At 36.0% G+C, this 13,851-nt stretch overlaps 1 protein-coding gene across 3 annotated transcripts in view; it reads right to left on the reverse strand.

Moving 5' to 3' along the window:
• Positions 1–1,228: 1,228 nt before the first annotated feature.
• Positions 1,229–13,851, reverse strand: part of BICRAL (BRD4 interacting chromatin remodeling complex associated protein like) — a 36,772-nt gene continuing 24,149 nt past the window's right edge. For all 3 annotated transcript variants that reach the window (XM_027682024.1, XM_027682025.1, XM_027682026.1), the window contains exons 5-12: positions 12,090–13,790; positions 10,223–10,322; positions 8,876–8,973; positions 7,889–7,950; positions 7,628–7,773; positions 7,383–7,477; positions 5,830–5,932; positions 1,229–5,035 (exon numbers count right to left, since the gene is read on the reverse strand). In XM_027682024.1, the coding sequence (XP_027537825.1) occupies positions 4,233–5,035; positions 5,830–5,932; positions 7,383–7,477; positions 7,628–7,773; positions 7,889–7,950; positions 8,876–8,973; positions 10,223–10,322; positions 12,090–13,790 (3,108 nt within the window). In that variant the 3' untranslated portion in view covers positions 1,229–4,232. The remainder of the gene's footprint in view (positions 5,036–5,829; positions 5,933–7,382; positions 7,478–7,627; positions 7,774–7,888; positions 7,951–8,875; positions 8,974–10,222; positions 10,323–12,089; positions 13,791–13,851) is intronic.

A 13,851-nucleotide genomic window follows, 5' to 3' on the forward strand; every position in this document is an offset into this window, starting at 1 on the left:
CTGAAGACAAAAGGGATTTCTCTAAGGTTTAAAATCACTTATTTGCCAAGCTTATTCTGGAAATTTTTTTCTTTGTTCAGATCCTTAAAATAAAAGATGTTCTGACTTTCTCAAATAAGCTGCACATTAACATACGTACCCAAATCTTCAGAAATTCTGCCATGAAAGTTGGAATAAATATAACAACTCCTATCATAAAAATGCTACTGAAAGGCAATTAAAAAATACACCATGTTCCTGTAACAAAAAAATGTTCTAAAGTGAAGACAGTTGCACAGTAAACTGTACATAAAATGTTCACCAACACAAAAAGTTTGCCTGGTAATTCTACAGGGATATGACAAAAAGAAAAAAAAAAAAGATGCTTAGCCATCCTAACCCAAATAGAGATTAAAATAATATACAAGTGATTTTATTAATTTTCTTACTGTCTGAATCAATGTGGGAAGTATTCAAAAGGCACATTTATTTTGTCTCATTGGCAAAATAACAAATACTAACCATGAAGATTTCTACCTTTCAACACTGCAGGCCCTACTCCAAGTTGAGAGGCAGTGCACTTCACCAATGTTCTGTTTCCACAGCATCCAAAAATAAAGTGCTGAAGTTCCAGGCATAAGAGCTTTACTACATTAGAATCTCAGCATGATTTCTGAAAAATTCAATCACAGTAACAAAAGGTTCATCACCCCTCTAAAAAAATAGTAGGAAGATTCATTGTATCACCTGCAATTGCAGTATCTTCTCACAGCCAAAAGGAACTGGAAATATTGCAACACAAGTATCTATAATGAAATACAATGTACTCAACTCTGAATCCTGTAGCACGGATGCAGCAGCTGCCTAACAAAAGCCCACTCTTTTCTTCTGTCTCCCCGAGGTATCAGGAAAATGATGTGTCTGCCTTGTGAAAAAACAGTGGAGGAGAGAATGTCTCAACAACCTCACCAGGGCAAGAGTTCCAACAAGGCAGGACCATTGGCTCTCTTGTAATTTGAAGATTAACGTTACTGTATGTAGTCACAATGCTACAAGAAACAAATCCTAATAGTGTATGTTCAGAAAGATGCATAAGGAGTATGGAAAGTTGGCCTATTGAGTATTTTATAATTTGCATTATAAAAAGCAGAGGAATATTTTGCAATCATGTTACTTAAAACTGAGAACAATTCTCTTTTGCAAATGTAAATACTCAACTTGGTTAAATCAAGACAATCACAGATAGACATTTTTTCCCAAATCTTTGGCTGTATTGCAATGGTTGTTTCAATTTGTAATCTCCAACTAAACATTTCCTATCCATGGATTAACAATATATTTACTGACTTGTGTCTTTTAACAGTATTTATCCAACATAACAAAATAAACTGCAATTTGTTATACTTTTTTTTTTTACAAAACATTTTATAAATATTTTTACAAAATGTATACAAAGCAATTTCAAGTGAGACATACTTTACAAATGAAGGTATTTAAGCAAATAAAGTCCATACCACACTGACAATAAGTGACACATCCTCTTTAAGTGAAGTCAGTCTGTAAGGCCTCCCTACTCTAACAGATAAATTATACTAAAATCTTCAAAATGAACATAGTTTTCTTAATTGCCAGTTTAAAATTTGTTTTACTATTAGGCAGTATTAAATAACATTGAAATCACAATGCTGATCCAGCAAAATAATGAAAACATGTTTAAAGTCATGCACATTCACAATACTTTGCTGGACTTGAGCCCATATGATTAATAAACTTTTTTTTTAAGCACCACAAAAATACAATTCTTTCATTTACTGCTTCATCACGTACCAGAATTCCTTTAGAATTGAATTCAAAGGAGTGAACAACAGGACATTAACAAACTAAGATCAATTTTGCTAGGATTGTTCAATGGGTTCCTCTCACAAGCAGTTCAGAGAAATGTGTCTGACCAAATCAATCACAATTACTTTTTGTAATTTGTCCTTTTTTATATACCATTTCCCCCCCTCCCCAAATGAGATCCAATAGAAGACACATAGCCTGATACTTCAATTATGTATTTGCTGTAGAGAGGCTGGAAACCCCATATCCATTTTGAGGTGGTACAAAAAGCAAGGGGATTAATGAATGTGCAACTTCACTTTTTTTTCTTCTCTATAAAAGAAAAATTTAACTGGTTAACATACAGCTGTGAAACTTACTGCTCTCCTTCCAAGATAGTTTAGAATGGTTAAATTTCCAAAATGATAAAATAAAATATGCATCAGGATACACAGCCATGAGCATATTATTAAATCTAAAAAGGCAATAGGTGAAGACTATATTGTCAGTTTTGCCAATAAGAAAACAACTAACTGCTTGAGAGTCTATTCTATGGACACCCAACTAAAAATTTAAAACTGGCAATACTTCTTATTATATTGAATATGTTATACAACACTTGGGAATGTTGGGTTTTACAAACAGGTACTTTATAATTGGCACAATTTTTTTTAAATGGCAATTAGTAACATACAAAAAACAGTATTTCCATTCATGTTGAAGGGGAAATTAATTTTAAGGAAGTTCATCTTTCTCACATTGCTTTCTAGATTTGGTTTCCTTTAGTGGTCAGACAGTGGACTGTAGTTCAATACTGAGTTGCACTGTAATGTTCTACTATCACAAGGATCTAATTCTGCTTTCTTCTGCGCTATTCAGACGGACTGAATTACACAATAGCAAAACCTTTTGTTTTCTCTCCTGGCAATCTGACTGACAACCACAGCTTGTCACAACGAGCCTCTATCTCATGAAAATCATAATCAGCAAGTCTGAAAAATGGTTGGTAATTTTTCTAAGAAATTGTGGAGAAGTTCTGGGGAAAAACATGAGCATACCTTAAAAACCACAAAAGCTATATCCTCCTGAGCAGACATATGTACTGCACGCACGTGACCAATGTCAGCGCGCTTATGTGCATAAAAGCACTCATGACCAAAGTAAACTAGGACAAAGCAGCATGGGCAGCAAAAAAAAAAAAAAAAAAGTCATAGATTAAAATAAATAAATAAAATAATAAGATTCTATCTTAATAACATGACAGCAAGCCAGATACAAACCATGCAATGGTTTCACTTGGCTCTACAATATGAATTAATAATTACACATTTTTTGATATGTTTAAACAATGGGATCGCTGATCAACTTTGGTCTGTACATATCTTGATAATTATGACTGCTACGGTGGATGATTTAACATTCTCTGACAGCAAAACAGCAAAAAAATAAAAAATAAACACTGGCCTTTAAATTTAATCAGAGTAAGGCTAACGTCCTCTTAAAATATAAGCTACAAATACAGTTTTCAAATAAAAGTGCTTTTGACACTTGGTCTAAAAAAAAAAACAAACAACAAATAAAAAAAAAACAAACATTTATACCACTTCAGAAAGACTCAAGGCTGACTACATCCAATTATAAAATGCAAAATCTTTTCCTCAAGAGTTAACATATATATGTATTATATATATAAATTCATGGCTCTCTCATGGCCTCATCCTGTACACTTTGCCATTTACTGGCTTCCATTCTACCTTCCTTAGTCAAGCATTTATTACTTCATATCATGCCACTGTGACTAAGATCATAAAATATCATCCCACAGACTAAAGTTACCCACTACAAATATATCAAGTACTAGTTTCTGCTCAGAAAGCAATAGAAAAGCACTTAAAGTTTAAATTATGAAGCCTTGTAAACACACTGATGATTTCCTTCCAACTCAAGAATCCTAGAATACAGATTCATCAACAAAGCAAATAATCACTTCTGAATAGAGGTACAGTGGGTTTTCCAGAAAAATTAAAAATTTGATGATTTGTGGAAGAGAGGGTAGGGGAGAATTGTTGCTTCCATCACTCTTTAAAAACATTTTCTTAATAAATATATCCTTTCAAATGACTGTGATTGTCAGTATATTACCGTATTATATAGGGCCTAACGACCTGCAACCTTGTTATGTTGCAGCATTGCTCAATTAAAAGCGCTATCATAATAATACTTGAAACAGTAAGGCCCTAACAGACTGCATTCTAACAAGGATTAACTTTACTTGGATATCTCACTGTAACCACAATGAGTATTGCTCTCAAACACAGAACAGAATCTAGTTTAGAAAGGTTAACCTTAAATGCATGTCAGGCTGTACTTGTGGTGTCATTCACATTTGCTTCTGTCAAGAGAAACATAACTTGTCCATGGTACTGTAACTATTAACACTCTAAGATACTATTTACAGCTGCTTCTAAAATAGAGTCAGTTTCTACAACACTTTCACTGTGGTCTGGAATAAATTTTTCCAGGCAGTTCTCTTGTGAAGCAATAGGTGAAAAATTGGGAAATTCTAATTCAACGGAGCCACTACTTGCCGCCTCATTTTGTGGCTGCCTCCCAGCTTTTTTAAGTTCCAAGATGTTTTTAAACGTAGTTTCTAAACTCTTATTGAGCAGTAAGTCTTGCTGGGTTTCACCAGAGCCTTTCCTGTTATCAGGATGCAAAACCTCATTCTTTGGAGAGCTCCTCAGAGTTTTGTCTTGAAGAGAATTATTACACGTTACCTTTGAGAAAGATTGAACTGTGTTCCTTGATATCTTATTCTGTGTCCCATGACTGCCTCTTGACACAGCTTTTGACAAGTCTTCAGAACTCAAAGAATTCTCAGTGGACTTGGCAAGATCTTTCCCAGTCATCCTTTCTTCAGAAAGGGCCACATATTGGCTCTCAGAAGAACAATTAGCTTTTTCAAACTTTAAAGCTTTAGTGAGGCTCTCCGATTTTTTAGTAGAAGCTTTTCCTTCTTGTGGGGTCAGAATGTTGTTAGGCACTAGAGGAAGTTTACTGTGATTTGTGGACTCTGCTGAGCTGGATTTTGGTCGGTCTCTTGCTTGGGTTTTGGTACTCTGACTTCGAGAAGGTAATGTTTTGCTAGACTGATGGTCACTTTTGCTGGTCTGTGCTTCTTCAGCTGTTTTCTCCAGTTGTTTGGCAGAACAACAAAAATCAGCCTGATAACCATCTGAAAATTAAGTAGCAACATTTTACTAAAGTTATCTACACACAAAAATAACTGACATTCCAATATAGCTTCTGAGTATTGAAATTCAAATAACATCCACGCTTACAGATTTGGGTCTTCAGGAGATGTTCATAAACTTAAGTGTTCTGCTGCATACAGTGCAAGAGATTATCACTAAATTAACCAGCACACCAGGCACGTATGTGCACTTTAAAACCAGATTAAGGGTTCTTCCCAGCATTCTCAATATGCAAATATGGTCTCTGGAAGACTAATACTTTCTACAATACATCCTGTGAGTATCTTTTAAAATATGTAGAACTTTTAAACAAAGAGTAGCTGTTATCTTACACAAATAATGTGTTTCTAGGTGCTACATTGGACAACATTCTGGTTAAAAAAGGCTGCCGTTTAAGTGGCCATGATACTCCAAAAGCAACACTTCATTAAGATGAACAAGAACATCCATGCTTCATATAGTGGTGTTCTTTCTAGCAGCAAGAAACTCACAGATTCTTCCCTGCTAGAACTGACATCATGCAGAAGTCATGACTATTTTCAAAAGAAACTCAAAAATATTTCTGCCAAACAGGTCAAATATATTTTTTTTCCAAAAATAACTGCTTCAACCTTACACTGTCTCTAGATTGTTGGATTTTGGAGTTATGAAAAGTTATCTTGCAACTGCTTATTCACTATTTTGATTACTGGAATCCACAGCAATCAGTGCCCCACTGTGGTCACAACTATTTTTAAACACTCCACACTTAATTTAGAAGTTAAGCATTACTTACCAGGATCCACAAGTGCAAGACGCTTATCCCGGGTCAGAGATGCCCTTTCCTCCTGGTTAAACATCCTATCAATCATAACCATTTCTGCAGAGGGATTTATCCGCTGCAGGAAAAGGAAAAAAAAAAATACATCTCTGTAGTGACTCATATATTGGTACGAAATCAAAACATTTATTAGTTACTCTTCAGAGAAAAAGAAATTTCTTTCATTAGATATTTATGATGAATATTCACAATTCAAGAATCTTCACTCTGACCCAACCACTACTGAAACTTAATCATAACGTGTTACTCACACTTTACAGCAAATTTTATTTGGTAAAGATTTTAAACCAGGGAATTACTATTTCAATCATAACAACTGTACTTTTTCAGGACTGAGTACATTTACTACTGTATACCACAATTTTTTTTACATCATACAGTATCTTTCTCTTTTAGAGAGACAACCAGCAAAAATCTTGCAATGGGATCACCCTATCATCTTCCCTACACTTCTCTTCCATCCTTATAACTAGTTGGTGTTGGGTTTCATTTTGCTGACAGTGCCTTCAAGCCAGTTGGATCCATCCATCATGGAAGAAAGTTCACTGCACTAAGTCACAACATGGGCAACTAGTTTCAAACCTGAATGATATGTGAAATAACCCCTTCAAAATTACTGAACAGTATTTGCCATACAACATACCAGATGCTAAAAGAACAAATTTCAAACTCCTTCCCCTCTTTGCACCTGCAAATATTTGATGGTTAGGATCTTTTTTAAGGAACTGATAGATTCCAAAACCGTACTTATTCTAACACTTATAGTCTGCATTCCTGACTCTAAAGCAGAGTGATATGTCTATTATACTCAAACTCAAAACTTTTCCAGGCTCAAAAACTAGCATGTCTGAGGCCACAATGACATTTCCTGGTCCTTGTAAAATACATTCTTAAAGTAACTTTGTCCATTTTATTTTACCTCATATCTGGGATTGTGAAAGCACCTGAATCAGAAGCACTTCTGATGAAAATATGAGATTCCATCTAGCTTCTAAGGACAAACAATGATTACCTAAATTGGAATATGATTTGGCTCCAATTATAACATGGCTGGAGGCCTCTAAATAGACATTTTCAACATTATTTCACAGCGACAAAAATGCACAGAAATCACCTTCCTGACTATCACTGTCTGTTCAGTGCAAGAGCAAAGCAGAAGCAGCGAGTAGAGGCTCACGTGCCTTCAATGCCTATGGAACTTACCAGTTAACAGCACCCTTGCTTAGGCAGTATGTGAAATACAAACTCATTTCACTGACTTTAAGATGTGTGCAGACACTGAAAAATGCAGGTTGGCTCCACTGAGCTTGCTGGTGCAATAATAAGTACACTGGTTATACATGCACCTCCAAAACCTTTACAATATATTTATCATCTTCATAAGGTGATAAACAGTATCAACAGAACAAATTGTAATATTAGTTCTCACCTTCCTGTAGGTGTATATTTTTTTAACAAACTGAATTACATCCAGTAAACATGAAGTGTACCTGGGTTATACACCTTACCATTGCATCTTCTATTAGCAAACATCTGTATTTGTTCAGCATAGCTTGTGTCCTCTTCAGAAGCTGTGTGGCTACAGATTCAAATTCACTGTCCACTAAAAAGACAAAGTATACTTTCAAACACTGTTCTTCAGTAACCTGCACAAATTTTAAAATATTCCTTTTCTTATTGGTCTTACTTACATTAAGAATCCTCTCAATACACTGATTACAAAATTACTGCCAATTTTTAAAAAGAAAATTACCTTTTCTTAAGTCCTCCTCTGTTGGCAGTGATCCCTGGCACACGTGGTATGAAAGGAGTCTTTGAACTGCATCATTTAATGATCTGAACCGACTTTTATCTGGTGTCACGGCATGTACCTGATCCTTCTGCAATTGTTGTAGAATACTACAACAAAAATTAATGATATATAATTAACAAGTTACATACAGAAGTTTTTACATTGACAAAAACTAAAAAATTTAGGTTTCTGCAATAAAATTACAAAGGAAGAATGACTTACAAAGCTCCTTTAGTTAACTGTTTAGCAGCAGGCCTTTTCTGTCCAACTAAATGACCATCCACCTAAGTTCAAAATAAAAGACAAATTACAATATATCCCCTCCTTTGTAAAGCCTATCAGTATTTGTTTCTGTCATTTATCACCAACACTAACTGTAACCACCACATAAGCATAAACACTTTCAACTATCTCCTCTTTTAATAGGACACTGCATCAACAAATTAGCAAAGTCACATAAATCAAAGGTCTGAAATGCTATTTGTAGGTAAATTCCACTGTAGTGCATATATGTGCTTCACTAGGAAAGAGATTACCAAATTTAGCAGATGAAAAGGAGGAAAGGTACAACTAAAAATTTTTCAAAATAAATTTGCTCTCACAAACTGTCTCTGCATTTCTCAGAAGATTATATTCATATACTCCAAAAAAATCCTTGCAAGGATTCCCAGCTTGTTTGCTCGTTCCCTCCCCCCACCACAGTAAACCTTGTGGGTTGAGAAGAACAGTTTAATAATGGAAACAAAGTAAAATAATAATTACTATAAAATTGTAATGAAAAAGAGAAAGAGAGGGGAATTAAACCCAGGAGAAACAAGTGATGCACAATACAATTGCTCAGCACTCTCACTGATGTCCATCCCGCCCCCAAGCAGTGATCGGCGGCTCACAGCCAATTCCCTCATTTTTATATTGAACATGATGTTCTACAGCACAGAATATCCTTTTGGCCAGTTTGGGTCAGTTGTCCTGCCTCTGCACCCTCCCAGCTTCTTGTGCACCTCCTCACTGGCACCGCACAGGACACTGAAAAGTCCTTCACTTATTGAGTAAGCACTGCTCAACAACTAAAACATCGGTGTGGTATCAACATTATTCTCATCCTAAATCCAAAACACAGCACTATACCCACTACTAAGAAGAAAATTAACTCTATCCCAACTGAGATCAGGACAGACAGGGAAACACATAAATGAAAGTATTCTCTACCTGTATACTCTGTTGAACTGATGCTGATCCTATCACTTTTTCTTGTGGCTGTGCTGTTCCTAGAGATTGCGGTATGATTTTTCCTCCAGAGTCCTGTCCTATAATAAAATGTTAAAAAGACTCTGTCACCCTAAGCAAGAAGAGAATAATTTCATGTACCTATCCTGATAATTTTACTTGAGTTTTTAGGAAGGATATGTCTTACATGCTTAAAAGCATTAGTGTAACTAACCTGTGGAGAAACCGGTTCACACAAATGAAACAGGACTGATATTTTGTGCAGCAAACTACAAAAATCCTCAGACATAAATCACACCCTACCATAGTACTGCAAGGTAAGAAGAAATTCAAGTACCCTAAGTTTAGTGTCCCAACAATTTACTGAAAATTATACAGTAAATTTTTTCATATTTTCAATACTAACCCTCCCTCAAGCATATAAACCCAATTTTTCTAGAGCTCATGAAAGTATTTAAACAGCAAGTATATTTTTTTACCCCCTACATTTTTTAGGTAGGCAGACTTCCTCCAACTGCCTTGCTCCATAATTCAAATAGCATCTTATCAGTCATGCTATGTTACAACCCAAACAAATAGGAATTTATTGGGTTTTTTCCCGAAAAAACCACTCAACATACCGTGGTAATTGCAAAGAATTGCTGGGCAGCTTACACATAACAGTACACAAGGAATAGAAAAAAAGCAAGGTAGAGTATAGGACCTTATTCAAAACAGTTATATATGTACAGAGAGAACAGGAAGGTTACTGAATTTTTCTATTTGACTTGAATATACTGGTATTGTTCTTTCAGTAGCATGGTGCTGCTTGAAAAGCCCAGTATTTTGCCATGGACAATGCATTAACTATTCTAACTGAAAGTGGCACATTAAAAAACAAAGTGAGTGATGACAGCCTGCACAAAACGTTGTAATCACTATTTTTCTTCCCTCTGTATAAGAAGTAGCCACCACAACAGAGAATCTAGAAGTTTCAGAGATTTTTAGCAGATGTCTGTATTTTGAAAATTACTTATTTCTACTTTCCTAAGCTGAAAAAAAAGAAAAATTAAAGAAGGTACAATTTTGGATTTTATAGAGGGGAGAAATAATTGCTAATTGTGGAGATTCAGCTTTTCACTCTAGGAAATAAAGTACCATGGTTGTGAAAAAAATCAAAGCACGCATTCAATACTGAAAAAAATAGCTTGCATTCTTCTAAAAATTAAATTCCAACAACCTTTAGAACCCTATCAGCGTGATCCATCAGTGTAAGTCTGACACACTGAAGAACGAATCTCTCTTGCTGGAGAAAATTAAAAAAATTATGTTAAAAAGACCTTAGTTGACCTGATAATGTGTTGCTCAGAAGATTTGTTAGCTGAGGCTGTCTCAAATTATCCTGTGTCTTCGATGCAGAAACTGGCGATGTCTGGTTCACAGCCTTTTTCTGTGCCACATACATAAAATAAATTAAAAAATATTTTAAAAATCACAGTGAAATATTTACTGGAAGCTTTAAGAAACAGAAGGAAAAGGTATCTAAAATTCATCTCTGTGTATACTTTTTTAACCTCAAACTCATCAGTGGTGAAATTTCAGACATCTCAATTTCTCCAAGATCAAGAATTTCATAAAGTAAATCAAAGAGGAATAGAAATTACACTAACAGTACAAATATATACCAGTTACACTCTACAAAACCTCTGATTTGCCACTACAAGAGTCCCAAAACTGCGAGATAACAAAGTTGCTTTCACAACAAAAAAACCACACAGTGGAACAAACCATCCACTGTTCAGCAACTAAAATGATAAATGGTTTATCATACAATGTTTAAAACGGAAGTACAAACAAACTAAAAAGATTCTGGCAAACAGTGGCATTTGTTCTCTGTAGTTCCCATTTTCAGCTCTGAAATTTCAGCACGAAAGCAAAATGAACTTTTTAGCAATAAGAAATATTACGCTTTTATAACTGCTGAAACTCACTGACCCAGCACATAACCTACAAACAGGAAGATGTAGACACATGAAGAGAAAGTCAGAGAGGCCTCAAATTACTCAAACTACAAAATGCAACAACCTGCACTAGCAGTTTTGGCAAAGATTACAAATGTGGTTCTACAACATGTTTGTCCTTATTTTTTAAATACACATTATTTTCTAAGACATTATTTCATTGCAAATTTTGAGTTTGTTTAAAAAAAGAACTATTAGACCTTTGGAAAAAGAAAAAGAAGTAAAATAATTAGTGCAAATGCATTCTCAGACAGTTATCAATATTTTAAAGTGACCAAGAACAAACAAACAAAATAAAAAAAAAAAGGACAGAGGTGGAATAACTCATTGCTAATCGTGTGAGAAGTCCCTGAATTAAATACTGGCAGTTGACTTTAGAACCTTTTCGTTTTTGTTTTTAAACCTTTGACAGTTTGGAAGCTCTCTTATGAAGACACAAGAATTTGAGTTGAATATATACTGCAGCTTTATCTACTGGAAAAAACAGACCACTTCTCACCCTAAAAGTAAATTCAGATTTTTTTTAAACTATTACTAAGTAGACTTCTTAAAGTAAATTTTTTTACATGTTATGCTTTTACAAACTGCTTTAAAAGATTTTTCTTTCTAGGATTCTCAGAAACATTTCTTGTCTTTGCTTCAAATTTGAAAGCTTCTAACTGCTCCAGACACACAACACAGTGGGCAAAATCCCAATACAGCAAATAAAAAAAAAAAAAAAAGCCCAAGACACCTTTTCATCTCTAACTTGAAGAGGTCAAACCTTGAAAAACACATAGGTTTTAGTGAGGTCAAACAACTTTTAAGTGCTAAGAATATACCCGAGCCTTTACACGTAGCCTATGGTAAGGTTTTCAGGAGAGCTCACAATTGTATAAACTTACAGTGCCCATTCCTTTAAACAGGAGCAGAAATAGATCAATGCTAAGCACTTCTGAAAATATTACTACAAATCACCAAGTCTTCGGAATTAATCAAACTGACAGAGTCATTCATTCAGTGACAGATTTAGAAAATACCAAGTGAAAGGATGTCTCTGGGTTACAGTAGTTTTCAGCAGTTCCACAATATCTGGAACAATACAAACCAGCAAAATTAATGTTCTCTGTGCTAGCAGCAACATTAAACTTTGCTAACCAGCTTTTAGCACAGCTTAGAAGCATTTCTTTGGCCACACTCTCAAGCAGCTTTCATACCTGACCAAAGGCAAACTGCTGTTGTGTTACTCCACCAGATGTGTGACTGAAGGTGCTGACGGATTTGGAAGAGGACGCTGGAAGACGATGCGATGCACTGACAGAAACTTGAGATCTGTTCTGTATGAGCTGATCTCCTGTAAAGTTTCCTCCTGATGCGACAGACTGAACTGATGGTCCCAAGCTAGGATGTACTGAACCAGAAGAACTTGCAACAGCAAATCTGTTAGAAGCTGACATATTTGAGACTGTGGACTGCCCGGGTGACATCGCAGTGAAACTCGATCTACCTTGAGAAACATTAGCTTGACTGGGTGACAAATGCAACACCGTTGGTGATGCCTGCTGCATTGGCACCTGCCCACCAACAATTTGTGAAGTTCCATGGTTTACTATAACTTGGTTTCCAGGAGCTGTGAATGTCTGGCCAGAAACAAGCTGAACAGCTGTGTTCTGATTATTCAGCATCTGTCCTGAATACGACTGGTTGGCTCTTAGCATGTTTGTAGAGTTCCTGTTGAGCATTACATGCTCAGCAGACACTTGGCCAGGGACCAGCTGGGAAGGCTGAGTCTGAAGAAGCTGTCCATTTATGGCCTGGACATGATGAACTGAATTAGAATTAACAGACAAACTTGTAGGTATGAGAAACTGGTTTTGAGATGCGTGAGGCTGTCCCATAGGAGAATGGATAACAATACTACCTCCAGCATTGCTAACTGTCTGAGGTGTAACTGATTTTCTTGTATTTTGTTGATTAACAATATTAACAGACATATGAGGACCAACTACTGAGCTTTGAGGTGAGTTTGCAGAAGCAAAGGGAATCCCTTGCTGTACATGATGTTGCTGTATTCCCAAGTTATTCACATTGTAAGCAGTCTGCTGACCCATCTGAATCGGCTTTGGTTGGATATTAATAGGAACTTTGTTAGAGTTTGGTGCCAAACCCCTTTGAATGATGATATTATGGACAGGCAATGAAGTCTGAAAATTTGTGCTGTTAAATGGAACAGTTACGGGTTGTGCTACTGGACTTGAATTTGAGTTACTGAACAGCGAGTTCCCATTTGGAGTTTGTCTGTGAACCAAGAGCCCACTACTCATGTTTGCAGGTGTTTGCTGACCATTGCCTTTCAGTATTATCTGAGATCCATCGAGGTTATTAATGGTCATCATGGAAGGTTGATTACTAAATGAACCAATTAGCTGTATCTGCCCAGAACCACTGATCTGGCTGCTATTAGACAAATGCTGGCTGGGAACACTAATTCCGACATGTTGCATAAAGCCATGTTGCACACCGACTGTATTGCTTGCAAAAGATGCTCCAACAGGTTGCTGTACCACTTGAGTAACTCCTATAGGTTGCAACGTCTGACCTGAGTAATTAGAAACATTAGAAGCCTGAGTAAAGGATGCTGATGAAGAAGGATGAAGCTGAGCTTGTGCAAACTGTTGGCTAGAACCTACACTGGCATCCAAATATGCCTCTTCTGCCAAAGTCTGTTCAGTAATATTGGCCTCCTGCAAGGACTTCTGAAGAATATCAAAAGGCTGATCCTCAGTAAGATCAGGCAAAGGAGACGATACAAGTTCATCTTCAAGAAACTGAAGGCTACTGGACAGCTGCAGTCCATCACTAGGCCCCTCTCCAAGCTGACCGCTTACACCTTTTACAGACGACTTAGGATCAGTGCTCTGAAATGCAAAACAAGAAATAATTTTCATAAACTTCAACATCTACCTTGTTTTCTCATTT

Source organism: Neopelma chrysocephalum, unplaced genomic scaffold (genome assembly GCF_003984885.1).
Source record: "Neopelma chrysocephalum unplaced genomic scaffold, ASM398488v2 Primary Assembly neopelma1_61b, whole genome shotgun sequence".
In the NCBI taxonomy this organism is placed as follows: domain Eukaryota; kingdom Metazoa; phylum Chordata; class Aves; order Passeriformes; family Pipridae; genus Neopelma; species Neopelma chrysocephalum.